Source organism: Hesperophylax consimilis, chromosome 13, assembly GCF_061612785.1.
Source record: "Hesperophylax consimilis isolate HC1 chromosome 13, BYU_Hcon_1.0, whole genome shotgun sequence".
In the NCBI taxonomy this organism is placed as follows: Eukaryota; Metazoa; Arthropoda; class Insecta; order Trichoptera; family Limnephilidae; genus Hesperophylax; species Hesperophylax consimilis.
The window spans coordinates 11,513,621-11,540,925 of record NC_142848.1 but is presented as its reverse complement, the minus strand read 5'-3'; the positions used below and the strand labels follow the sequence as shown (position 1 = coordinate 11,540,925).

The window sequence follows — 27,305 nt, the reverse complement described above, 5'->3', positions numbered from 1 at the left end:
ATTGGGAATCGTCATAAGAAACGTGGTCTAAAACTAAATCAATAACAAAATTTGAGAATTTTGCATTTTTAGAAAAATCACCATTTTGGAGACACTGATTTGAGACTTAGGTTCGAGCTTTAAAAGCCATCTTTTCGGGCTCCATGGTTCCAAACGGGCTGAAATTTAGTTATCGTCATCAAAATAATGGCCCAAACCCGAATTGATCAAAATATCTCTGTAAAGTTTCATTTCTGGATAAAATATCACACCTTTGGGCACTGATTTAAGACTTGTGTTCGAACTTTAAAAGCCATTTTTTCAGGCTCCATGGTTCCAAACGGGCCGAAATTCTGGAATCGTCTCAATAAACATGGTCCAAAACTAAATCAGTCACGAAATCCCTGAACTGTTTAATTTTTGCAAAAATCTTTAATCCTGTGGAACACTGATTTCAGACTTGGGTTCGAAATTTAAAATCCATTATTTCCGGCTTTAAGGTAGCGAACGGGCTGATATTTTGGAATCCTAATAAAAATCATGGTCCAAATACAAATCGATAACAAAACCTCCATAAAGTTTCATTTCTGTAAAAATCATCATTCGTGTGGGCACTGATTTGAGACTTGGGTTCAAACTTTAAAAACCATATTTTCAGGCTCTAAGATTAATTTTTGTATAAATCTTTTTTCTTGTGGACACTGATTTCAGACTTGGGTTCAAAATTAAAAAGCCATTATTTCTGGCTAGCAAACGGGCTGAAATTTTGGAATCGTCATAAAAATAATAATCCAAACCCAAATCGATCACAAAATCTCCATAATGTTTCATTTCTGTAAAAATCATTATTCGTGTGGGCACTGATTTGAGACTTGGGTTCGAATTTTAAAAAACATATTTTCAGGCTCTATGGTTCAAAATGGGCCGAATTTTAGGAATCTTCATAAGAAACGTGGTCTTAAACTAAATCAATAACAAAATTGGCGTATTGTTGCATTTTTAGAAAAATCACCATTTTTCGAAGCACTGATTTGAGACTTGGGTTCGAGCTTTAAATGCCATTTTTATGGGCTCTTTGGTTCCAAACGGGGTGAAATTTCGGAATCGTCATAAAAATAATTGTCTAAACCACATCGATCACAAAATCTCTGTAATGTTTCATTTCTGGAAAAATCATCACATCTGTGGGCACTGATTTAAAACTTGGGTTCGAACTTTAAAAACCATATTTTCAGGTTCTATGGTTCCAAACGGGTTGAATTTTGGAAATAATCATGAAACACGTGTTCTAAAACTAAATCAATAACAAAATTTGCGGATTGTTGCATTTTTAGAAAAATCAATATTCCTGGAGATACTGATTTCAGACGTGGGTTCGAAATTAAAAGGCAATTATTTCCGGCTCTATGGTTGCAAACGGGTTGAATTTTGGGAATCGTTATAACGATTCTAATAAGAAACGTGGTCTTAAACTAAATCATTAACAAAATTTGCGAATTTTTGCATTTTTAGAAAAATCACCATTTTTGGAGACACTGATTTGAGACTTGGGTTCGAGCTTTAAAAGCCATCTTTTCGGGTCCATGGTTCCAAACGGGCTGAAATTTTGTAATCGACATTAAAATATTGGTCCAAACCCAAATTGATCACAAAATCTCTGTGAAGTTTCATTCCTGGAAAAATAATCACACCTTTGGACACTGATTTGAGACATGGGTTCGAACTTAAATAGCCTTTTCTTCAGGCTCAATGTTTCCAAACGGGCTGAATTTTGGGAATCGTCATAAGAAACGTGGTTTTAAACTTAATCAATAACAAAATTTTCGGATTGTTGCATTTTTAGAAAAATCAATATTCTTGGAGACACTGATTTCAGACTTGGGTTCGAAATTAAAAAGCCTCTTTTTCCAGCTCAATGTAGCAAGCGGGTTGAAATTTTGGAATCGTCATAAGAAACATGGTCCAAAACTAAAACAGTCACAAAATCCCTTTAATGTTTAATTTTTGTAAGATTCAGTTTTCCTGGAGACACTGATTTCAGACGTGGGTTCGAAATTAAAAAGCCATTATTTCTGGATAAATGGTAGCAAACGAGCTGAATTTTGGGAATCGTCATAAGAACTGTGGTCTTAAACTAAATCAATAACAAAATTTGAGAATTTTTGCATTTTTAGAAAAATCACCATTTTGAAGACACTGATTTGAGACTTAGGTTCGAGCTTTAAAAGCCATCTTTTCGGGCTCCATGGTTCCAAACGGGCTGAAATTTCGTAATCGTCATTAAAATATTGGTCCAAACCCAAATTGATCACAAAATCTCTGTGAAATTTCATTTCTGGAAAAATCATCACATCTGTGGGCACTGATTTTAGACTTGGGTTCAAACTTTAAAAGCCATTTTTTCAGGCTTTATGGTTCCAAACGGGCTGAATTTTGGGAATCGTCATAAGAAACGTGGTCTAAAACGAAATCAATAACAAAATTTGCGGATTGTTGCATTTTTGGAAAAATCAATATTCTTGGAGACACTGATTTCAGACTTGGGTTCCAAAATAAATAGCCATTATTTCCGGCTCTATGGTAGCAAACGGGCTTAGTTTTGTGAATCGTCATAAGAACTGTGGTCTTAAACGAAATCAATAACAAAATTTGAAAATTTTTGCATTTTTAGAAAAATCACCATTTTGGAGACACTGATTTGAGACTTAGGTTCGAGCTTTAGAAGCCATCTTTTCGGGCTCCATGGTTCCAAATTTAGTTATCGGTTGTTAATCAGTTATTCGGGCTGAAATTTAGTTATCGTCATCAAAATAATGGCCCAAACCCGAATTGATCAAAATATCTCTGTAAAGTTTCATTTCTGGATAAATTATCACACCTTTGGGCACTGATTTAAGACTTGTGTTCGAACTTTAAAAGCCATTTTTTCAGGCTCCATGGTTCCAAACGGGCTGAAATTCTGGAATCGTCTCAATAAACATGGTCCAAAACTAAATCAGTCACGAAATCCCTGAACTGTTTATTTTTTGCAAAAATCTTTAATCCTGTGGAACACTGATTTCAGACTTGGGTTCGAAATTTAAAATCCATTATTTCCGGCTTTAAGGTAGCGAACGGGCTGATATTTTGGAATCCTCATAAAAATCATGGTCCAAACACAAATCGATAACAAAACCTCCATAAAGTTTCATTTCTGTAAAAATCATCATTCGTGTGGGCACTGATTTGAGACTTGGGTTCAAACTTTAAAAACCATATTTTCAGGCTCTAAGTTTAATTTTTGTATAAATCTTTTTTCCTGTGGACACTGATTTCAGACTTGGGTTCAAAATTAAAAAGCCATTATTTCCGGCTAGCAAACGGGCTGAAATTTTGGAATCGTCATAAAAATAATAATCCAAACCCAAATCGATCACAAAATCTCCATAATGTTTCATTTCTGTAAAAATCATTATTCGTGTGGGCACTGATTTGAGACTTGGGTTCGAACTTTAAAAAACATATTTTCAGGCTCTATGGTTCAAAACGGGCCGAATTTTAGGAATCTTCATAAGAAACGTGGTCTTAAACTAAATCAATAACAAAATTGGCGTATTGTTGCATTTTTAGAAAAATCACCATTTTTCGAGGCACTGATTTGAGACTTGGGTTCGAGCTTTAAATGCCATTTTTATGGGCTCTTTGGTTCCAAACGGGGTGAAATTTCGGAATCGTCATAAAAATAATTGTCTAAACCACATCGATCACAAAATCTCTGTAATGTTTCATTTCTGGAAAAATCATCACATCTGTGGGCACTGATTTAAAACTTGGGTTCGAACTTTAAAAACCATATTTTCAGGTTCTATGGTTTCAAACGGGTTGAATTTTGGAAATAATCATGAAACACGTGTTCTAAAACTAAATCAGTAACAAAATTTGCGGATTGTTGCATTTTTAGAAAAATCAATATTCCTGGAGATACTGATTTCAGACGTGGGTTCGAAATTAAAAAGCAATTATTTCCGGCTCTATGGTTGCAAACGGGTTGAATTTTGGGAATCGTTATAACGATTCTAATAAGAAACGTGGTCTTAAACTAAATCAATAACAAAATTTGCGAATTTTTGCATTTTTAGAAAAATCACCATTTTTGGAGACACTGATTTGAGACTTGGGTTCGAGCTTTAAAAGCCATCTTTTCGGGTCCATGGTTCCAAACGGGCTGAAATTTCGTAATCGACATTAAAATATTGGTCCAAACCCAAATTGATCACAAAATCTCTGTGAAGTTTCATTCCTGGAAAAATAATCACACCTTTGGACACTGATTTGAGACATGGGTTCGAACTTAAATAGCCTTTTCTTCAGGCTCAATGTTTCCAAACGGGCTGAATTTTGGGAATCGTCATAAGAAACGTGGTTTTAAACTTAATCAATAACAAAATTTTCGGATTGTTGTATTTTTAGAAAAATCAATATTCTTGGAGACACTGATTTCAGACTTAGGTTCCGAATTAAAAAGCCTCTTTTTCCGGCCCTATGGTAGCAAACGGGTTCAAATTTTGGAATTGTCATTAGAAACATGGTCCCATGGACTAAAACAGTCACAAAATCCCCTTAAAGTTTAATTTTTGTAAGAATCAGTTTTCCTGTGGACACTGATTTCAGACTTGGGTTCGAAATTAAAAAGCCATTATTTCAGGCTAAATGGTAGCAAACGAGCTAAATTTTGGGAATCTTCATAAGAAACGTGGTCTTAAACTAAATCAATAACAAAATTTGCGGATTGTTGCATTTTTAGAAAAATCAATATTCTTGGAGACACTGATTTCAGACTTGGGTTCGAAATTATAGCCATTATTTCCGGCTCTATGGTAGCAAACGGGTTGAATTTTGGGAAGCGTTATAAGAAACGTGGTCTTAAACTAAATCAATAACAAAATTTGCGAATTTTCGCATTTTTAGAAAAATCACCATTTTTGGAGACACTGATTTGAGACATGTGTTCGAACTTTAAAAGCCAGTTTTTCAGGTTCCACGGTTCCAAACGGGCTGAAATTTTGGAATCGTCTTAAGAAACATGGTCCAAAACTTAATCAGTCACAAAATCCCTGAACTGTTTAATTTTTGCAAAAATCTTTAATCCTGTGGAACACTGATTTCAGACTTGGGTTCGAAATTTAAAAGCCATTATTTCCGGTTTTATGGTAGCAAACGGGCTGATATTTTGGAATTGTCATAAAAATCATGGTCCAAACCCAAATCGATCACAAAAATCTCCATAAAGTTTCATTTCTGTAAAAATCATCATTCGTGTGGGCATTGATTTAAGACTTGGGTTCGAACTTTAAAAACCTTTTTTTCAGGCTCTATGGTTCAAAACGGGCTGAATTTTCGGAATAGTCATAAGAAACGTGGTCTCAAACTAAATCAATGACAAAATTTGCGTATTGTTGCATTTTAAAAAAAATCATCATTCTTGGAGACACTGATTTGAGACTTGGGTTCGAACTTTAAAAGCCATTTTTTCGGGCTCCATGGTTCCATACGAGCTGAAATTTTGGAATCGTCATAAAAATAATAGTCCAAACCCAAATCGATAACAAAATCTCTGTAAATTTTCATTTCTGGAAAAATCATCACATCTGTGGGCACTGATTTTAGACTTGGGTTCAAACTTTAAAAGCCATTTTTTCAGGCTTTATGGTTCCAAACGGGCTGAATTTTGGGAATCGTCATAAGAAACGTGGTCTAAAACTAAATCAATAACAAAATTTGCGGATTGTTGCATTTTTAGATAAATCAATATTCCTTGAGACACTGATTGCAGACTAGGGTTAGAAATTAAAAAGCCATTATTTCCTGCTCTATGGTAGCAAACGGGTTGAAATTTTGGAATCGTCCTAATAATCATGGTCCAAACCCAAATCGATCACAAAATCTCCATAAAGTTTCATTTCTGTAAAAATCATCATTCGTGTGGGCACTGATTTGAGACTTGGGTTCGAACTTTAAAAGCCATTTTTTCGGGCTCCATGGTTCCAGACGGGCTGAATTTTTGGAATGGTCATAAAAAACGTGGTCTTAAACTAAATCAATAACAAAATTTGCGGATAGTTGTATTTTTAGAAAAATCAATATTCTTGGAGACACTGATTTCAGACTTGGGTTCCGAATTAAAAAGCCGCTTTTTCCGGCCCTATGGTAGCAAACGGGTTGAAATTTTGGAATGGTCATAAGAAACATGGTCCACAACTAAATCAGTCACAAAATCCCTGTAAAGTTTGGCACTGATTTGAGACTTGTATTCGAACTTTAAAAGCAATTTTTTCAGGCCCAAACGGGCTGAAATTTTGGAATCCTGATGAGAAACATCGTACTTAACAAAATCATTCTACAAAAATCATCATTCGAATCGTAATAAGAAACATGGTCCAAAACCAATTTCCACTCAAGTCTTGCAATAGCGCCCGTAAGATCTAATTTTTTTCTCGAAATGTAACTTTTCCTGATTTCATTACTGATTTCGCTAAAGAAAATGATTTTTATCACGATTCCAAAATTTCAATCCGTTCGGCACAATAGATTCTGAGAAAACGTCTTTGAAAGTTCGAATCCAAGTCTAGCATGTATGCCCGTTAGAATGATGACTTTTCTACAAATACCACATTACTGAGATTTTGTTACTGATTCCACTCTAGAATATAATTATTAGCCCGAATACCAAATTTCAGTCCGTTTTTTTCTATCATGGAGCCTGAGTAAACGGTTTTCAGAGATGGAACCCACGTCTTTGTTTCCGTAACTCTGGATTTTTTTTCAACAATACTTCTCTTTTGAGATATTTTTTTACATTCTTCAGACTATTATTCATGGGACGTGTGCAAATTTTAAATCCGTTCGGCTTCGCAGAGCTTGAGATGACTGCATTCAAAGTTTGAACTCAAGTCTTGCAAGTCATTTGTGCCCGTGAGACTGATTTTTTTTCCAAAAATTCTTATTTACTAAAATATTTTTATTGATTCTACTTTCGACTATACTCATGCATAATTACATTAGACATACTTTCCTTATTCACCTGTAAAATTTATCATATTTTCAAGTTCAATAATTTCATTCAGAATGTTGTTATATAGTTGGACGGCCTGGTACAGATATTTCTGGATGCTAGATTTATTCCTTATTCACCGCTATAAACTTTAGCTTCTCTAACATTTCTCTTATCCGTATCTTTAAATGTTTGAATTAATTTTTTTACAGGTGTGTTCAACACCTTTGGAACCTTAAAAACAATAACAATGGTAATCTGATGGTAAAATAATGTTTTTTGATAATTGATTATTATAATTAGTCTCTGAACCAGCCTCACAGGGTATTACAAATTTGAACTATATTTCATGCACCTCTCCATCCAGAAATTTCTTTCTGAATAAATTAACGACTGGACTAGCGTGTAGTATACTTTTTTTATTAAAAAAACTTCTTTATCTAATAAATATTTAAATACATAAATTCCCCTTAGCGCTTTACTCGTTCCCATGTGGTACTGTTCCATTTCTTGTGTTGGTCTTCAATTACTCCGAGTTACTTTGGCATTTTTTTGTTCACTTGATCAATAGATCTCATTATGAAATTAGTTATTTTTCCTTCAGTATTATTTTTTAGGAGTAGACCTCTTAGTTTTCACCTACCCATATGAAAATCATTTTTGAGATTTCTTCTAAATTACATTGTAAATTAAAATAAATGAGGAAAAATGCTCACAATCAGAGGTAAAAAATTGGTCTATCTCGGACCTTGTCATATTTGCGGTCACGCTCAGAACATGATAGCGCGGCCTCCTAGGTGCCGGATAAGCTGTCAATATGCACGACTATTTGTATAATATCGTTCAAAATGCAAAATAACTGGCTTATTAATGAATGCAAGTTAACTCAATAAGCTCTTAGGATAGAAAAAAATCGTATACACGATCTACAGACTTAATTAACTCATCTAAGAAGCGATCAATTGATTCTGTTGAAACTTGGAAAATTAAAAAGTGTTCCTCAAAACTAAAAACCTCATGAACTAATTGACTTCGTTTTTTGTGTCAAAAATTGTCAATTCCTTTGTATTTTTAATTTTTACGTAGCCTCTTGTCGTTTAGAAATGTCAATACATAGACAGATGGGCCAGTGTTGCCACCATTAGTCAATTTTCATTATTAATAAATTGATTTCTGGGTTTCAATGAAGTGACTATAATCGGTATAAAATCATTGGTAGTTAAGCCTATCGACCCGATATTATAAAGATATCAATTGACTATCAAAGGTACCGCTTGAAGCATGACCTGAGAAGAAGTGATGCGATTCATTGAATCAAATGTCGAGAATTAAAATAACAAAAAAGCATGAATATGATTGAAGCAAAGGGTTTATGCCAAAACAGAGCTATATTTTACTCTGTCTGCATACCTCTGACAACAAATTGCAATATAATTAGTTAGTTTACAGGAATCTTAAAATGATCAAACACACTATTTGTTAAGTTTTAAAAATTAAAAGTGTTTATGGTCGATTTTTTTTATAACTACTATCTGTTTCAATTTTCCTGTCCCGAAGTGTGGTGGTTGTGCATATCAAGCATTTTTTGTCATGAAAATGTAATAAAACAAAGTGTTAAAAATGCATAGTTACTTTATACATAGTCATATTATTATATCTACGTATTATAGGCAATATCAAAATATCATCTAGGGTAAAACTCTCAAACATGTAAAGAAAGATATATCTTAAATTTCTGCATCGGAGATTAAAAAAAAATACGGATATAAAAACCTTGATTCTACATTATATTCAAATGAGGGTTAATGAAGAACAATTCCGTCGAGCTTAAAACCTGTGGACTCCAGATCAGCTCCAAGGATCTTTTCGCTCAGCTCAGAGTGACTGACATTATTGAATTGAATTTATAATGCCCAATTGATATCGAAATTAAAATACAAAACTTGGCTTCCAGTTACATTAGATTTAGATTGATTCAGGTGCTCCAATTTTTTTATGAATATCGCACAAGAGTCCCAACTTCTCCCAACCGCCAGGAGCCAATGAGCCAATCGCTGTATGTTGTGAGGCGAGAGGATAAGGATATGGGGAAGATACATTTAAGATAGAAGCACCTGGTTATACAGATTTGGTCACAAAACACGCCTATACCTATTGAATGGTAGTATTTCCACTCTGGAACGTACCGGAACTATATCCACATTACATTACTTTAAATGATGAAATAATGCAAATCAATCAAATTTAATTTACTAGGTCACGTAAAGGATTTTAATCCGTGACATCCGGATTGCTATTCTAGAGCCTTATCCCTCGATCACAGTGGCCGTCACCAGCACAAAGCGGGTCCTGTCGATTAGTCATAAGTTGAGGTAGTACCTACTCGTACCATGCTGATATTGCGGAAAACTAACTACTTATTACACGAGTTTATAGTAAAGACGTCAAACACTATTTGATTCTCCATTAGCAGGAGGAATTTTTCACCGTGATTCATACAAGAATTTCATAAAGACAATATTTACATAAAAATTCGTGATGATTTTAGGAAGCAGGATAATATCAAAATCAGGTTAGAACATGTTGTTTTACGCCTTTCGGTCTACGTCTATTAGCCATTCCACTGGCGTCCAAAACACAGCTTATGTATTTATTGATATTTTTTTATGAAACTTTATTATAAACCTTGCCAACGAAAGCATTTATTTTAATTGACTGTTTAATTTGCGCTTACATAATCATTGATCATTACAAATATTAAGGAACATGAGTGATAAATATAATGACTTAAAAATCATATATTCATATAGATCAACAAAATCTGATTACATATACAGAATCAATACATATAATCTCTCAAATAAAGTGGGGAATCTAAACGACATAAGTATGAAGTCATGTAAAACCAATATGCGGCGCGCGGCAAGGCGTAACTGACGAGACCTACGGTCGACTTTGCCCTAGCAGGCCTAGAAAATTGATCATTCCGTGTGGTTTATTTCAATTATTTCTGATGAACATATTAATAAAATCTCCAATGTTTCTAGAGGAATCCTTCGGGAAATAACTAATTAATCGTCTAGAATAATTAAATCTGGTGCTTACCCCTAACTTTATAGTCAAAAAACTACTATTTACAAATTTTTTAACCGTTTTACTTAAAATATTCTAATTTTATCGCATTGCTTTTACAAATCTAAAATATGCATTATTCACTTCCGTAATGAGTGGTTTGAAAATAAATCTATTTTTGTTGCGAATTCGTTAGAATTAATTAAAATGTGAGCCTCGAGCAAGCCTCCGTTTTTATAGTATTGTGTCACCTTAAGCCAAATTGCGCTGCATACACTCGCACTGGATTCACCATTGCGATATATAGAAATTATTTCAAAAGAATTCATGTTTTTGGAAATCTTAACAAAAATTTATATTGGGATTTGTTGATTTCGTTCATGACATTGACCTTACAACAGTAAGGTTAACAAACCAACAAACTCGAGGAACGTATGATGTCACGCATACCCGCCAAATTTCGTTCGTTTTTTGCGGGCTTCAAAAAATGCAAACTTAAGTTAACAAATTATTTTTACTATTAAATCGCATTTGTATTTTTTAATTTATTTCTATTTAAGTTAGAAGGTGACATTCTATAAAAAAGGTGAATTTTTTGGGAGTTTATTTTTAAATCACGATACGCCCCAGCCCTGTTTTCCTTATTATTTTGGGGGCATGCACGGCCAGGCTGTGACGTTAGCAAAAGGTGTTAACATATTTTGAATCAGAAAGGACCTCTTGTTAGAGGAGTTTCTCCCAGCTTGACGTAGCAGCCGACTCATTTGCGGATCAGAATATAAAAAGCGGAGGAAATATGTGACAAGTATCAATATCCCATTAGAAGTTCTCAAGATCACTTCGCAACTATATCTAAAAAGTGAGTTCCTTAAAATTTACTAAACAATCTATTTTTTTAAAGTATCAAAGCAAAAAAATCTATTTTTCATTGCAATGTTTTCAATCATAACAAATTATGTTTTGCATGAATTTGAAGGTCAAATTGTTGGCTGAAATATAATACACAGTTTGAATATGAAAAAAACCTCAGTAATGAATTTCTTGTACAATTTTCAATTGCTGTAACTTTATGCACCCACCAACCGTTTCGACAATCCTGGATGCAAAACACAATAATGCCGAAACTGTTTGGCACGTTCATATAAATAAAGCAGTTTACACTAAAAAATAAGGTTTTTAAATGTATTTTTCGTCGTAGGTTACTAATTTCCAAAGCACATCATATAAATTTTCACAAGAAAGAGCCATTTTTCAGTTGTGCGAATATACAGGGTTTTCCAATAAGAGGTGTTATTTTGATATTCAATCGTAAAAGATTAATGGTTTCGTTGCTTGTGTGGCACGTAGCGTCGTTTTGTTAAACGACGTTTAAAGTTTACAATGTCCAGATCAATACCATTCAATTCCGGCCATAAAAAATCATTAATCATCTCTCGATAGCGCAAACTATTCACCGTAACTGTTGCTCCAGCCTTATTTTCGAAAAAGTAAGGTCCAATGACTCCGCCGGACCATAAACCGCACCAAACAATCACACGTTGAAGATTAAAAGGCTTTTCAACAATAACTCTTGGTGTTTCCGAGCCCCAGATGCGACAATTTTGCTTGTTGACGAAGCCACCGAGGTGGAAATAGGCCTCATCACTCAAGATGATTTGCATTTGATTCACTCAAGTGAATTTTAATAAATTTAATGCGTTTTTGAAGCGTGTATCGTTCCATTTTTATTAATGACGTAGTTTTTACTTGTCAAATGTCAAAAAATGACAGCTTCAAAAGTAACGTCAACCGAAATAGCGGGCTATTTAAAATAACACCTCTTATTGGAAAACCCTGTATTATAAAATTTCATTTCGTTCGCCAGATGAAGCTCACAATCTTCGCGGCCTTCCTGTTCATCGCAGCAGTCTCTGCCCTCCCCGTCGTGGAGGTTAAAGAGGGAGAGGCCAAGCAGCTGGTGAAGGAGAAAGGTGCAGTGGGGGTGTTATCTCCTCCGAGGAAGGCAGAGGAAGAAGATCAGCAGACAGACGGGATTCAGAGGGAAGATCAGAAGATTGAAGCAGAAAAGAAACAGCCAGAGGACGACCTGAAGACTGACGCCACCTTCTGGGGCGGTTGGGGTGGCTACAGGAGCTATGGATATGGAGGATGGGGTGGATATTATAACCCGTAAGTATTCACCATTAAATTTACAATTTTTACCATCGTAATGACCATTACTGAGTGCAATAAAACCAAGTGGTTTACGTATTATATTATTAATTCATTATAGTTTTAATAGATACATAGTTTACTACGTCCTAATACAATATTTATACATACTTTAAATCATTTTTTTATGTAAATTAATCACACATTTTCGTAATTTTAATTTTAATTTCCTTAGATTTTCTTCCAATTAAGTTCTAAATGCAGTTTGTCAAACATCTTTATTGCTTCATTATGAAACAAACACTTTATTTTAAACTACAAAATTTTTCAATTATTTCGCGTGGCTTAAGCTTCATGACAATAACAATTTAGATGAGTTTAATTTTTTACCCTGGCAAAACTTAACCCGGTGAAACCGGTTGGTAAATTTTAAATAAATTAGTGGTTTAAAACAAAGTGTTTAATTTTAAAATGACCTGCATATACAGTATCAATACAAATTAAAATGTTAATTACAATTTCAACTATTATTTGTATTGTGGAAAATTAATGTAGAAAAATACATAATTTATTTTTTTGGAAAAACAATTTTTATTGAAGGCAAAACATTATTTATTGTTGTCATGTTTAATTTGTACAACTCCATTTTCATTTTTATTTTTCTTTAATTAATATAATTTTTATTATTATCAATTTATAATAAGCGTTTTATTTATAACAAGTTTTGCTGTGTAATTTTAATATCGGGTAACAGCTGTTTGAAAAATTTGGTACAAACTCACCTCCTTTTTATAGCTATACATAATATGTTGTTTTTAGAATAATATTAGTTTATGGTACAGTTCACTTTACGATATTCAAGAGTTGCTTTGACCTAAAAATATAAGATTAATAATTTTTTTTTTCTTTATTTCAGATACTACACAAACTACTATCGTAGCTATCCCATCTACTATTACAATAACTACTGGTGAAGGAAGTAGATGAATCCTTTGTTCCACTTCAACATAACCAGGACTAAATATTAAGATGTTATTAAGATTTATTATATGGAAACCTTATCATTTAAATCATGTTAAAATGCGCTTGGTGGCCCTCCATTGCTGTTTCACATTTATTTAAAAGTAATGTGAATGCTAGTTAAAGGAGATTCATTGAATGTATTTTGAAATTGATAGTTAAAAAAATAGTACTGAAAATTAATTAGGTTTTGCATTCAGTAAAAAATAAATGTAAAATATTTATGAAAATTAATAAAGTGAAATATTGTGGGAACTAATGAATTTTTTCTTGTATTGTATTCAGTGATGTTGGTGAATTGACTAAAACGAAAGAGTTTGAGATAAGTGTAAAAAGTGTTGGTTTTTTTTTCTACAAATATAATGACATCAATTTTATTATTTAGCGTTTACAAAATCGGTATTCCTACAAAACTGTGGCATGAATATATATATATTTTTTTACACCCGCTCAACTGCCAAAGCAGTTCGTCAGCAGGTCAATTTAACAATATTACTATATTACTAAAGCATACATATAACAAGAAATAACAATATTTAAAATAGATACAGAAGAATAACTTAAATAACAACAAAACAGACATATATAAAAAAGATACAATAGAATTACTTTTAACTTACTTACAAAAGAATAAAATACCAAGACAGTCAGTTGTAACACAAGCAAATTACTCATATATATATATAAGTAATATTCCATATATTATTAATATATATAATTAAATACAACACTGTATATACATATTGTATTTAAGTGTTGTATTTAATTATATATATTAATAATATATTATAATAATAATATATATTATTAATATATATAATTAAATACAACACATATTATTATAATAATAATATATATTATTAATATATATAATTAAATACAACACTGTAAATACATATTGTATTTAAGTGTTGTATTTAATTATATATTAATAATATATGGAATATTACTTCGTTTCATTTCTGGAAAAATCATCATTCGTATGAGCACTGATTTGAGACTTGGGTTCAAACTTTAAAAACCATATTTTTAGGCTCTATGGTTCCAAACGGGCTGAATTTTGGGAATCGTCATAAGAAACAGGGTCTAAAACAAAATCAATCACAAAATTTGCGTATTGTTGCATTTTTAGAAAAATCACCATTTTTGGAGACACTGATTTGAGACTTGGGTTCGAATTTAAAAAGTCATTTTTTCACGATCTATGGTTCCAAACGGGCTGAAAGTTTGGAATCTTCATAAGAAACATGTTCCAAAACTAAATCAGTCACATAATCCCCGTAAAGTTTCATTTTTGGTAAAATCATTATCCTGTGGAAACTGATTTCAGACTTGGGTTCGAAATTAAAATGCCATTATTTCCGGCTCTATGGTAGTAAACGGGTTGAAATTTTTGAATCGTCATAAAATTCATGACCAAACCCAAATCGATCACAAAATCCCCGAAAAGTTTAATTTCTGGAAAAATCATCATTACTGTGGGCCTTTTTTTCAGGTTCTATGTTTCAAACGGGCTGAAAATTTGGAATCGTCATTACAAACATGGTCCAAAACTAAATCAGTCACAAAACCTCCGTAAAGTTTAGTTTTTGGAAAAATCATTATTCCTCTGGACACTGATTTCAGACTTGGGTTCCAAATTAAAAAGACATTATTTCCGGCTCTATGGTAGCAAACGGGCTTAAATATGGGAATCGTCAAGAGAAACGTCGTCCAGAACCTAATCAGTCACAAAATCTCCGTCAAGTTTAATTTCTGGAAAAATCATCATTCCTGTTGGCACTGATTTGAGACTTGGGTTCGAAATTAAATAGCTATTATTTCTGGCTCTATCGTAGCGAACGGGCTGAAATTTTCGAATCGTCATGAGAAATATAGTCCGAAACCTTATCAGTCACAAAATCTCCGTAAAGTTTAATTTCTGGAAAAATCATCATTCCTGTAAGCACTGATTTGAGACTTGGGTTCGAACTTTAAAAGCCATTTTTTCAGGCTCTATGGTTCCAAACGGGCTGAAAATTTGGAATCGTCATAAAAATCATGGTCTAAACCCAAATCGATTACAAAATCTCCGTAAAGTTTCATTTCTGGAAAAATCATCATTCGTGTGTTTAGGGTTGAACAATAGATGTTTTAACCCTGCAGAGCAGAAATATTTTATGACTACACCGGATTAAATGAAGGGTGATTTCAAAATAATGCTTCAAATCCGAGTTCCTTCATTTGTTTTACTTTCAAATAGTTTTAATTAGTTGGGTACTTTGATCTTCAGTAATAATTTATAAGAGTTTGATTAAAAAAAAAATCAATTTCTAACTCGATTTACTCGATAACGAAAGCTCAAATCAAAAAAAAATATACTACAAAATCGACTCCAAATGTGATGTAGATTCACCAGTTTCCCGCTTGTACTACGAGATTCCGGACACCCTGTATATATATATATATATTTTTTTTTATTTATTATAAATATTTACATGATGATGCAGTACATTTTCTTTTGACTATCACTCAAGGCTGATGCCTGTGTTGTGGTGGTCATATTTTTAATTGTTTCCAGTAAAAAAATTTACAACGCAATCGATTGTACCACACGTTAATATAACTGTACTAGAATTCTATTACTAAGCCAACGATGGATATGTGAAACAAATGACAATCTTACAAAGTATAGCTTTGTGAATATAAATATATTTTGTAACAATACGAACTTATATAACATCACTGTACCCATTTACCTATATTAAATTTAAAAAATAAATAAATATACTGAAGATAATTAGATGTACGAAAGTCATGAAAATGTTGAACGATTTAAATATCTTGACATTGAAATAAATTATTTACTTCAATACTCTATTTTTAATCTGCAAAATACTTAATAGTTATACATCAACTGAATTTCTGATAAAAATTGAAAACTTGCAGCACAAACAGAACATGAGAGGAGGAAAAGAAATCAAATAATACACCCCTTTAAAAAAAAAAAAAAAAACAGAGTCAAAAGTCGTTGATTTTCGAAGCAATGAAGATATTTTGCGATATACCAGAGGAAATTAAATCAGACAAAATTTAAACCAATTTTAATTTGAATAACAAAAATATGTGATATATGTAATGAATTAACTCCGCGGTTCCCACAATAGTTGGTGGTGTCATGGTAAGCAATTGATTGAGATTCGATTTAAAAAAATATATTTTCAAATGATTTTTCAGTTTGTATTTTTTTAAATATACGTAAATAAAATAATATTTATTTTTCTCAGGTCTGCTCTAGTATTATAATAATTTAGTAAATCCCTTTTAACCCCGTCTATTATTTTGTTACATTGGATTATCTATAAAGTTTTTGGAATATGAGAGATTCATAATCATTAATAGGCATACTATAATACATAACCCACGTATATTATATACGTTATAAGTTTCCCGTACTGAGAAACCGCGGTATCGGGATATGAGCAGTGTCTTCTTCTTCTTCGATGGCGCTACAGCCCATATCGAGCTTTGGCCTCCTGCAACAGTCGCCTCCAACTCCTCCTGTCCTCAGCGGCTGACTTCCAGTTTGTCACCTGGGGAAGCTGTGCTGCATCCCCTCTTACCTCATCTTCCCACCTCAGTCTGGGTCTTCCCACTTTTCTCTTTCCACCTGGGTGACCAGTCAGAATTCTTTTTGGGACGCGTGTATCCGGCATTCTCTGTACATGACCAGCCCATCTCAGCCTGAGGAGTCTCATGTGTGCAGAGATGCTAGGGGCCTTATATATATCGTACAATTCTCTATTGTGCCGGATACGCCACTGTTCGTCCTCTTTCACCGGTCCACATATTCTTCTCAGCACCTTTCTTTCAAAAGTATCCAGCATTTCAGCCATCTTTACTGTCAGTGTCAGCGCCTCACATCCATATGCCAATACAGTTCTTACAATGGTCTTATATATGGTTATTTTGGTTTTTCTGTGGACACTACGTGACTTAAACACTGATGAGCAGTGTAGTTGTGCTTAAATGTGCATTTAAGGCCGTCTTTCCACGGGTCGGTAAAGAATCGACGTAAACCAAGTGCTGTAAGGATGCGGGACATTTTGCGCGATGAATGTTGTATGGTCACAGCCAAAGATATTAGAAGAACGAGATGTTCTATGAGCAGTTCATACTGTGTGGAATTGTTTTGCCGAGTGTCGCCGGTTTTGTTCACCAATACTACTGCACACCTTCGCTTACGCTAAGGTAGCCGCACTAATACATAGAACTGATTTCTGTGCGTACACGTCCCGATACCGTTCAAAGTACCCTAATTAGGTAGTACTCCGCCTACGGTCCGGCGGCCAACATAGCATATCTCGTTCTCGTAATTTGACAAAAGACTGAGAATTCGGCGTAAACGTTAAACTTTAACAAAGGACTATGAATCAAATCAGTCACTAAGTGACGACGAAGTTGTGGAATTTTCTGTGATTAAATAATAAATTCTAAGAAATATTTTGAAAAAAACTTTATTGCTTAAAATTTGTATTTATTAATATTTTTATATTGTACAACAATTTGTTAATTCAGTTACAAAAAAATCTTTAGGCTATTTACAGAGAAATTAAATAAATATAATATTTCTGAAATTTCATGCAACCGCTATTCCTCGTTTCGTTCTCTGTTTTGCTAGTACATCGGTTCTGCCATGTAAATATATATTGTTCTGCCGTGTGTATCTTGAACAAGTCATTTGACGGCCGGCATAGTCCAGTGGTAAGGCATTGGACTGCCATTCCGAAGGTCGCGGGTTCGAACCCGGCGTGCGCAAATAAATTTTATTTGATTAATTTGTGTTATTTCACAATTAATTAATTAAAATAATATATAGTATATTTGCGGCACGTTCCAGAGTGGAAGATACTACCAGTATCGCCCTGGTGTAAGACCACCATTCAGAATTGAAACGTTGCTCCAAATGGCTTTAGCCGTGTTTAGTGACTAGATCTGAATAGCCAGGTACTTCCCCACCTTCCTCTTTCACATTCCCCACTTACCTTCCAGAGTGGAAGATACTACCAGTATCGCCCTGGTGTAAGACCACCATTCAGAATTGAAACGTTGCTCCAAATGGCTTTAGCCGTGTTTAGTGACTAGATCTGAATAGCCAGGTACTTCCCCACCTTCCTCTTTCCCTTCCCCACTTACCTTCAGCCTCACAACATCCCCCAATCGGGGATGCCATAGTCTCACTGGCTCCAGACGGGAGCAGTTGGGACTCTTGTGAGGTATTCACTATAAAAATGGCGCCGACTACGGCTGAAGTTTTCGGGCACGTATAAGCCATAGCATTCAAAGAGGAATGGGCTAATATTATGGAACTATATTAAAACTAAGTACAAGTATGAGCACTGATTTGAGACTTGGGTTCGAACTTTAAAAACCATATTTTCAGGCTCTATGGTTCCAAACGGGCTGAATTTTGGGAATCGTCATAAGAAACAGGGTCTAAAACAAAATCAATCACAAAATTTGCGTATTGTTGCATTTTTAGAAAAATCACCATTTTTGGAGACACTGATTTGAGACTTGGGTTCGAATTTAAAAAGTCATTTTTTCACGATTAATTTGTGTTATTTCACAATTAATTAATTAAAATAATATATAGTATATTTGCGGCACGTTCCAGAGTGGAAGATACTACCAGTATCGCCCTGGTGTAAGACCACCATTCAGAATTGAAACGTTGCTCCAAATGGCTTTAGCCGTGTTTAGTGACTAGATCTGAATAGCCAGGTACTTCCCCACCTTCCTCTTTCCCTTCCCCACTTACCTTCAGCCTCACAACATCCCCCAATCGGGGATGCCATAGTCTCACTGGCTCCAGACGGGAGCAGTTGGGACTCTTGTGAGGTATTCACTATAAAAATGGCGCCGACTACGGCTGAAGTTTTCGGGCACGTATAAGCCATAGCATTCAAAGAGGAATGGGCTAATATTATGGAACTATATTAAAACTAAGTACAAGTAAAGAAATAAATTAATTTTTAATAGTATAGTAGCATCTTACTTAAATTACTGCTCTAGTAATTACAGTTTTCTTGTACATTCAAACACAGATAAAAAAATGCAATCATTTGAAATAGATATTGAATTGAATTGTATTAGATACAAGGTATGTTAAGAGTGAGACAGTGTATAATTAAAAATACTTTAATGTTTCTAATATAATAATAATCTAATAGATATGTTCAAAAATTAAAATTCTCCTGAAATACATATTGTTTAAGAGTGCAAATTTTACTTTTGAATTACATGGCTACTGACTACCGAACTACCGACGGATGTTAAAGAAGTTAAAAAAAGCCTATAGCTTTTCGTGGTTTATGCTTAAATGCTGTAAAAAAGTTTTAGATGTTTATAAAGGATATAAAATGTATTTTTTTTTATTACTAAATAAAATAAAATATTAAAAAAGTAATATATTTGCATAGCGTCTAGTTTCTGGGCTTATTCTATTTGTTGCCTGAAGTAAGTCTAGGTCGTGCATGAACCTCGGATAAGTTCCATGCGTCCGCTTATAGTCGTACCTGAGGATTTTTTTCTGGATTTGTCCCCAGAATATTTAAATATTAGATGTTCGTTACGTGATATCAGCGATACGCTCGCCCCCTGACCCATTTGCATTATTTGCAGGTCACAATACAAATATGTGGATCGGTGGGCTCTCGGTACACCGCACTCGGTTTTTGTCGATTCTTTACCGCAGTGGGACGACTGCCTAAAAGTGAATTTAGTCGGGTCTTTTTTTGTATTCGCTATCTTCCAATGTATATAGTTTTAGAGTAAATAATATAATAAAGGTTCATTTTATGTATTGTAGCGGGATATTTAATAAAATTTATATGGCATAAAACTTTTTTTATTTTTTCAATGTTTTGAATGTGAATTTTGTGTGAAGGAGACCAAACTACTTGGTTGAATTATTCAATTAGGCTAAGTTTCAATTGTGTACGAAAAAATATTATTTCGCGTGTTTTCCAACCCGTGAATATATACATAAGCCTGGACCAAAAGCCGTAAGCATATTATTTGTGCCACACCAGTATGATTTTTCCTCAAGAGATCAAATTTGTGCACAAATGGTGATTGTGCACAAATCAGTTTATCATTCTAATCAAATATCAGAATAAATTAATAAACGTTGACCAATATTTCATCAGCTATTTTGGTGGCGAAATATTTTTAGCGGCTTCCACGTGTTTGATTCATTCCGGAGTTCCCAGAATAAAATAACGATTCTTGTAAACACACTAAATTATGTAGGAAGTCAATATTACCATTTATGATTTCAAGTTCAAGTCCGGACAAGATAGACTTGTTTGAAATGCTGTTGGGCCTAGATATCTATGACTCTGCCAGTGGCGTCTTGTGAAAAAAAACTAATATTTATTCAAAATAAAACTGATGATATTACATTATATTAGTGCTTTAAGCGCGTGCCCTTGTGCCAAAAATTTCATACTTCTGGAAAGCTGTTAACAATATTTTCAAATTTCGAATATGTTTTTTGAACCGATAATCAATTAAATTTACCTCTCTGTGGCCCAAGATTGTGTAAATTGACCAAAACCGTTTAAATCGTATTTTTGGGGATTATCTCGTCAGTTCAGTACCTATACATGTGTTATTTTTCCAACTCCGTCTAATTCATGAAACTTCTTTCATTGGCAATGAGGATATTTTTTTTATTTTTTATTCTCTACATTAAGGTTTAAACTAAATTTTGATAAAGCTTGTTTTTTTAAATTTTAAAATACGAACAAATTATTTATTTATTTGTAGCATCTCACTATACTTAAATCATGTTTTTTCTCATAAAAATCAACCTCACTAGAACCAAGCCTGTATCGAGGCTAACAATTTTTATTTGTGAGAAACAAACCTAAAGTAATAATACATACAAAAACAAATATTTCATAAACAAAGAAAAAAATGTATTTGATGTCGAATGAGTTAGTTTTGATGGGTAATTTTACAGTATATTTGAACCATCTACCACTAATCATTAGTCATTATTCCCAAGAAAAAACAAAATAGAGAATAAAGATGGTTGTGGTAATATTCAGTTTTTAGCAAATGGGACTTTTATAAAATCTGTTTATTTAAGATAGGACAAGGATGAAAAAATATTAAGACAATCGTCTGTCAATACAAACATTTAAAAAAAAAATTAAATTTAACTAAGGAATTGGTAGACTTAACATTATTTGGAAGAATATTAAACATAAGTTTTGCCTGATATAAATAGTTTCTTTGACCAAACGTAGTTTTAGAATGTACGAGTACAACCACAAAGTTCAATATAGAGCCAATTCTAGTTGCATAGTTTTGTTGTTTTCTTTCTGCAAATTCAAAATTGATAAAAGCTGTGAATTATAATTTTTTTTTTAAATCCTCTAAATATTATTTGGAAAGTAAATGGATTTTGTGATTTCTAAAAGCCAAGAAGTGTTAATTGGAAATTTATTTTTCAAATGGATAAAAATTATCTCCGTAAGCGATGTGAACTTGTCAAAGATTTCACTGAATATGGATTAATTATAACATATTATCTGATGTTTTATGTACGGGACAATGGAGATATTTGGCAAATAACCAGGGGAAATTAAATTATAAATTTAAAAAAAAAAATTCAAATTACGAAAATATGTGATTAATTTTTACCGTTTATATTTAAAAACCATAGATAAATAAACAAATATCCGTTTTGATCTAAATATGTACAGAAAGTGCTGCAGCGTGGGATTACTTTTATATATATATAGAAATATCTTGGAATGTTATATATATAATGATATTCCAATCTCAATGTCGGCAAAAATGGAGTTAGTGATTTCTGCTTGCACTCCAGCAATTTGTATAATAGTTGTAGAAATGTCAAGTATTCAACCTTCCTCCAACAACTCAAAAACTTCACGAGCCGCCATAGCGCAACACGTCGTTTTCCTTATAATATTGGGAGCGTTCGGTATAGGCTCTGACGTCGGAGAAAAGTGTCAAAAATGAAGAAAAAAAACATTCGATTCTGGAAGGACCAGTTGGTGTGCGAGCAGTTCGTCCCATATTGTTCTGTTGCTTGACTTGTTGTTTCGCTTCCCGATCAGAATATAAAAGCGATGAAAAGTTGCGTAAAAGTATCACATACGATTTGAAGCTCGTTGAAAGACTTTCAAGGAGAATAAGCTTTCATTCAGTTTTGTGGGTAATTTTTCAACGACTTAAAAAGGTGAGTCACCATTTTATTTTGTTTTCTTCTTTTTTTTAGATGAATAAATATAGCTTATACTTTCATCAATGATTACAACAATTTATACATCTCAATTTTAAACACCATCGGGAAATCTTAACCCACCATTAAAACAAATTAATCGAAATTAAAGCTAACAAAAAGAGGAAAAATATAATATTTCGAATGAGTTAAATGAAAGATCTTAGCCCGAAAACAAATGCATAAATATGTTTGTTTTGTATTGGATTATTATAAACTATTGAATTTAACACATGAATTGCACAAAATTTAAAATTATAAGTAACCTTTGAAAGGAAAGATTTGATTGTATAAATCATCCGGTAACATTATTAAGTTTAGAAATGGCCTCAAAACCATTAAAATTGTCTTAATCTATCATTTACCGGTCAGTAGCTGAGTTGGAATCGCGTTTAGGTCCCGCCCAGGTGTCGTGAGTTCAATTCCTCGTCTGGCTAAGTCTTCCATCACCACATAAGCAATATTTTCTGCTCACTGTAACGGTAGTAGGAGAGTTTCAAGTATTGTCAGGTTATTCGTAACCCGGGAATATTCGTCTTTCTTTTTAAATTTAAATTAAAATATCTTCGAATTGAAACCATTAATAATGAATTGTTTAACCCGTATTAAACTGTATTAAAACTATTGATAATGCATTGTCTAAACCCGCGTGCGGCAGATACAAATGTATTAACACCATTAATAATGCATTTTCTAATCCCGCGTGCGGCAGATACAAATTTATTAAATTCATGTATAGTTTAATTCTTTTTTAAAAGTGTATTCTTTTAATTTGTTTTACATAAAGTCTAGTGTATAATAAATATCTACTCACAAATTCATCTAAATTTAATTATTTTAATGAAATTCATTTAAGTATGGTGTGGGCTTTTATAATAATTATAAAAGAATAATAATTAAAATTAGAAATAATAAGTTCAAATGATCTGTTCCCTCTATTTCCTGTAAAGTAATTAAAATTGTAGTTGGCTAACTTGCATGCAAAACACATTAGGTATAAGTGCTTCACTGAAACCTCACCTGCTAACTGACGGTGTAAACCCCAATTTTTTTCTCATCATTTGTTGAAACGTCATCGAATGGTCTTTGGCGTGGTTTTTTTTATTACATTTGGAAGATTCGCCGATTCTAGAGGCGTTATAGCTTTCTATCAAATTTTAAAAGGCTGACAAGCTTAACAACATGATAGTTCTCCTTTTTTATGCTAATCACAATTCGTTCGAGAGTCGAAAAAACAAAATGGCGCTGAATGGCTATTTGATTGCAATGTTACATTTGCATATCTGTGAAACAACCCTTCTAAATTATTTAGACAATATTGAATTTTATACGAAAATTTCAAACAGAAAAATAAGAAAAACATATGGTCGCTTCAAGAACTTCAACCCAGGACCTTCACCTTGCTGTGGTGCTGTTCTACCAACTGAGCTAATTGGAACCGTATCATACTTTTAATAAGAACTAGAAACATTATCATCATTTTCTCACCGTACGTTTGGCTGCTATCTTTTATGAATGATCGCAAGATTCATCTCGAACTAAATGCAATCTTGATAGTGTCTTGGATAAATATATCCTATTTTTATGTGTTTTTTTTTACTTTACTTGTGCTGTATCAATCTACAACAGTCTTAATGATTACGCAACAACATTAGGCAATTATTGAATAAGATTATTATGGATTGAATTTTTTCAACTAATACAAAATGTTGCTTGTTTGAAAAAAAACATTTCATTACCATTTTATACAAACACATTCAATCGATCTTTTTTCGTTCGCTTTGTATTACATTGAATTTATTTCGGAAAATGAAGCAACGAACAAAATAAAATTTTATTATTCTTTCAGACCGCAAAAATACGTACTTTTTCTTCGCTTAACTGCTAGTATGGAACCTTAATATCCCGGAGTGAAGCAACACTATGCACTTAAGTCACGGTTACAACGGCGCTATTAACAATAATTATCCGAAAAAGGAGCAATGGGTCTCGATAATTATAACCTGAAGCTGTAATAAGGATTAAGGACCCACTGTCGCTTCATTAAAGCACTTATACTAAACTTTACACTTTACCTTTTTACTTCTTATTCAACTTTTGTAATTTGGGAGGCATTCATTGGATAAACAACGCCTCTGCCATAGATCATGGGGTTGGGTTTGTCCAGGTCTCGGTGACATAAGTTTCTTTCCCCAACTGCGTGGCGGGTCGGATCGGAAGAGGCACGTTAAGGAATTTTATTTCAATGATCCGAGAAGTGGCGTGATTGATCATTTCGGCACCAGTGAACAGTCTGAAAACAAGCCAAAAACGCGCACATCATTTTTACACTGTGTTATATCTCTGCCTTTACTTGCAGATTTAGTGTGTTGGGAACTCTTGATAAATTAAAAGGTTCTTTACAATAATTGCGTGAATTTACGTTATAATAAATATGTCTGAATTTAGCTACACTGTAACCCGAGGGTTGGTAATTCTCTGTTTCTAGAAGCTTGAAGTCTGACAAGGATACCCCACAAGTAATTGCTACACTCTAGCGACATCTGTCGGACTCTGGAGTAAGCTTTCTGACTAGTGCCATCTATCGCTTGAATACCCAACATATTACCATACATCACACACTGTTAACGTTTGCCACTTGAGAACGGGTCGTAACTACAACGCATTTTTAAGTTCAGCAGCTCGACTGTGGAAAGATTTGCCGATCTCTTCAAGACTCATGTTTACTCCTTCATTCCACACAGCTTCCCCAAAGATGACAGGCCCTGAAGGGAATCATTTTGCTCTGGGCCTCCTGTGAGGAGTTAATGTTAAAACACAAAACATAAAACAAAAGCACATGTTTTGTTCTGATTTTTCAAAAAAATGTAATGGTTGTTTTATCCTGTCTATTAGATGAAGCTAGCAATCCTCGCAACCTTCCTGTTCGTCGCCGCGGTGGCCGCCCTGCCTGTTGAAGAGATCAAGGAGCCCGGGAACTTCGTGGCGGTGCACGGTCCTCCGGGGCACGAGGACGAGGACCAGCAGCCTGCTGACGACCTGAAGACAGACGCCACCTTCTGGGGCGGCGGCTGGGGTGGATACAGGCACTACGGTGGCTACGGAGGATGGGGTGGATACTACAACCCGTAAGTATAATCAAACTGATGAAAAATTCAAAACTATTTCGAAAGAACTTTATTTAATCAGGATAATCTTAAAAATATGAATAATTGTAATTCCAAGTCGACAACCGATCGGTGGTAGGTCACGAATGAGCCAGTTTTTGCAAAAATAATTAGATATTTTATCGAGGTTAATTAATTTCCTCCATTTGAACGATTTTCGGCATATTATGCCAAATTTGCAAAAACGTTTTGCCATAATGTGCCAAATTTATAGAACCTATAAATATGGAACAAACTGCCAAATCTAGGTGGCTTCATTGGCTTTAAACCGCATTAAGCAGTTTTCATATTAATATATTGAGGAATGGTATTAATTAAATAATATGGTAAATTTATATATATGACACCAATCGCTCGAATGGTTGGTCTAATATTTACCCAAAATTTTAGTTAACCTTAAAATTATTGACGATTTTTATGTTAACTGCACCCAGTTCTTTCAGATGACAGCAGAATTGTTATTAACCTTAAAATATTATAGACTTTGATTTTAACAGCGATTTCAATTCTCTTGGATGATAGCAGAATTATTCTTATCCTTACATATTTAACGACTTTACCGTTAACTGAGATTCAGTTAGTTGCCTTGGATGACAGCGTAAGAGTCGTTAATTTTAAGGTCAATGGCAATAATATTTTATCCTTACTTAGAACTGAATTCGTCCCTCCGGTCTTTTTCACTCGTGTGTTATACTATAACATTTAAAAACTAGAAGATAACCTAATGTTTTTTTCCAGATACTACACTGGAGGATACTATCACCATTACCCCACTTACTACAGAAGTGTTCACTACTGGTAGACTTCCGACTTGGCTACTCTGAGAAATCAGGAAAAATTCAGCAAACTACCTCTAAATTATAATTATTTATTTATTTAAAACTTTCTTTGTTCCATTCCATTACGAGCTTTTTAGAATGGTTCTGAAAGTACTTTCTTGTGTAATTCTCACTGAAGGAGAAAACATAATAAAATGTCAAAATATGAATGAACTTGAATTTACATTAGATTAATTATTTATTTCTAATTTTCTATAAACCAAATAAAAGTGTGACTTAAGAATTAATCCAATGTTTTCATTTTCATGTGTTTCTTATCATAAAGTGATTAGACATGTTGCATTATCTCTAAGTCTTTTCCCTTTAAATTCCTAGGTCGACAGTTTGGTCATAAATAACTAGATTATGTAAACAAAATTACAGATAACCTATGATTATTTGTAGCCGCGAACACAGGAACAAGGTACTTGTAAGAACTGAAAACAACATCCAGAAACTACTCAAATCAATAGCCAGCTAAATAAAAATATGTCATTAAATATGTTTATGGTGGAATTAATGAGTAAAATCTCAAATAATAATATTTAATTATTGAAGATAATACCAACAGCTATCAACTGAAAAATGTAAGGTTGAGATCAGTGATTAGAGCAAAGCTCCAGCAAAGCTGAGGACCTGAGTTCAATTCCTGTATGCGACTGAATCTTTTTCTAATTCTCCTGTTTCACATTTTTCGTTTGAGAGATGTTAATATTATGTTCAGTGATTAAAAAAATTTTTTTTTGATCAATTGGATATATTTTCTCGAA

General features: G+C 33.4%; 2 protein-coding genes across 2 annotated transcripts; both read left to right on the top strand.

The window, feature by feature from the left end:
- The first annotated feature begins 10,860 nt into the window (after window positions 1-10,860).
- LOC149418433 (uncharacterized) lies at window positions 10,861-13,518 on the top strand. The gene is made up of 3 exons (XM_089638491.1): window positions 10,861-10,940; window positions 11,946-12,250; window positions 13,149-13,518. Exons 2-3 carry the CDS (start codon window positions 11,946-11,948, stop codon window positions 13,204-13,206), a joined length of 363 nt encoding a protein of 120 aa, XP_089494617.1. The 5' UTR covers window positions 10,861-10,940; the 3' UTR covers window positions 13,207-13,518.
- Window positions 13,519-22,428: 8,910 nt separating this feature from the next.
- Window positions 22,429-26,783, top strand: LOC149418432 (uncharacterized). Its single transcript, XM_089638490.1, has 3 exons — window positions 22,429-22,506; window positions 25,445-25,678; window positions 26,456-26,783. Exons 2-3 carry the CDS (start codon window positions 25,446-25,448, stop codon window positions 26,517-26,519), a joined length of 297 nt encoding a protein of 98 aa, XP_089494616.1. The 5' UTR covers window positions 22,429-22,506; window position 25,445; the 3' UTR covers window positions 26,520-26,783.
- Window positions 26,784-27,305: the final 522 nt, after the last annotated feature.

What these genes read in the sequence shown, in the direction of transcription:
- LOC149418433 (XM_089638491.1), top strand. Translation starts at nt 11,946, where the DNA reads ATGAAGCTCACAATCTTCGCGGCCTTCCTGTTCATCGCAGCAGTCTCT. An exon ending in TGGGGTGGATATTATAACCC is followed by an intron (nt 12,251 to 13,148) that starts GTAAGTATTCAC and finishes TCTTTATTTCAG; the next exon opens with ATACTACACAAACTACTATC.
- LOC149418432 (XM_089638490.1), top strand. Translation starts at nt 25,446, where the DNA reads ATGAAGCTAGCAATCCTCGCAACCTTCCTGTTCGTCGCCGCGGTGGCC. An exon ending in TGGGGTGGATACTACAACCC is followed by an intron (nt 25,679 to 26,455) that starts GTAAGTATAATC and finishes GTTTTTTTCCAG; the next exon opens with ATACTACACTGGAGGATACT.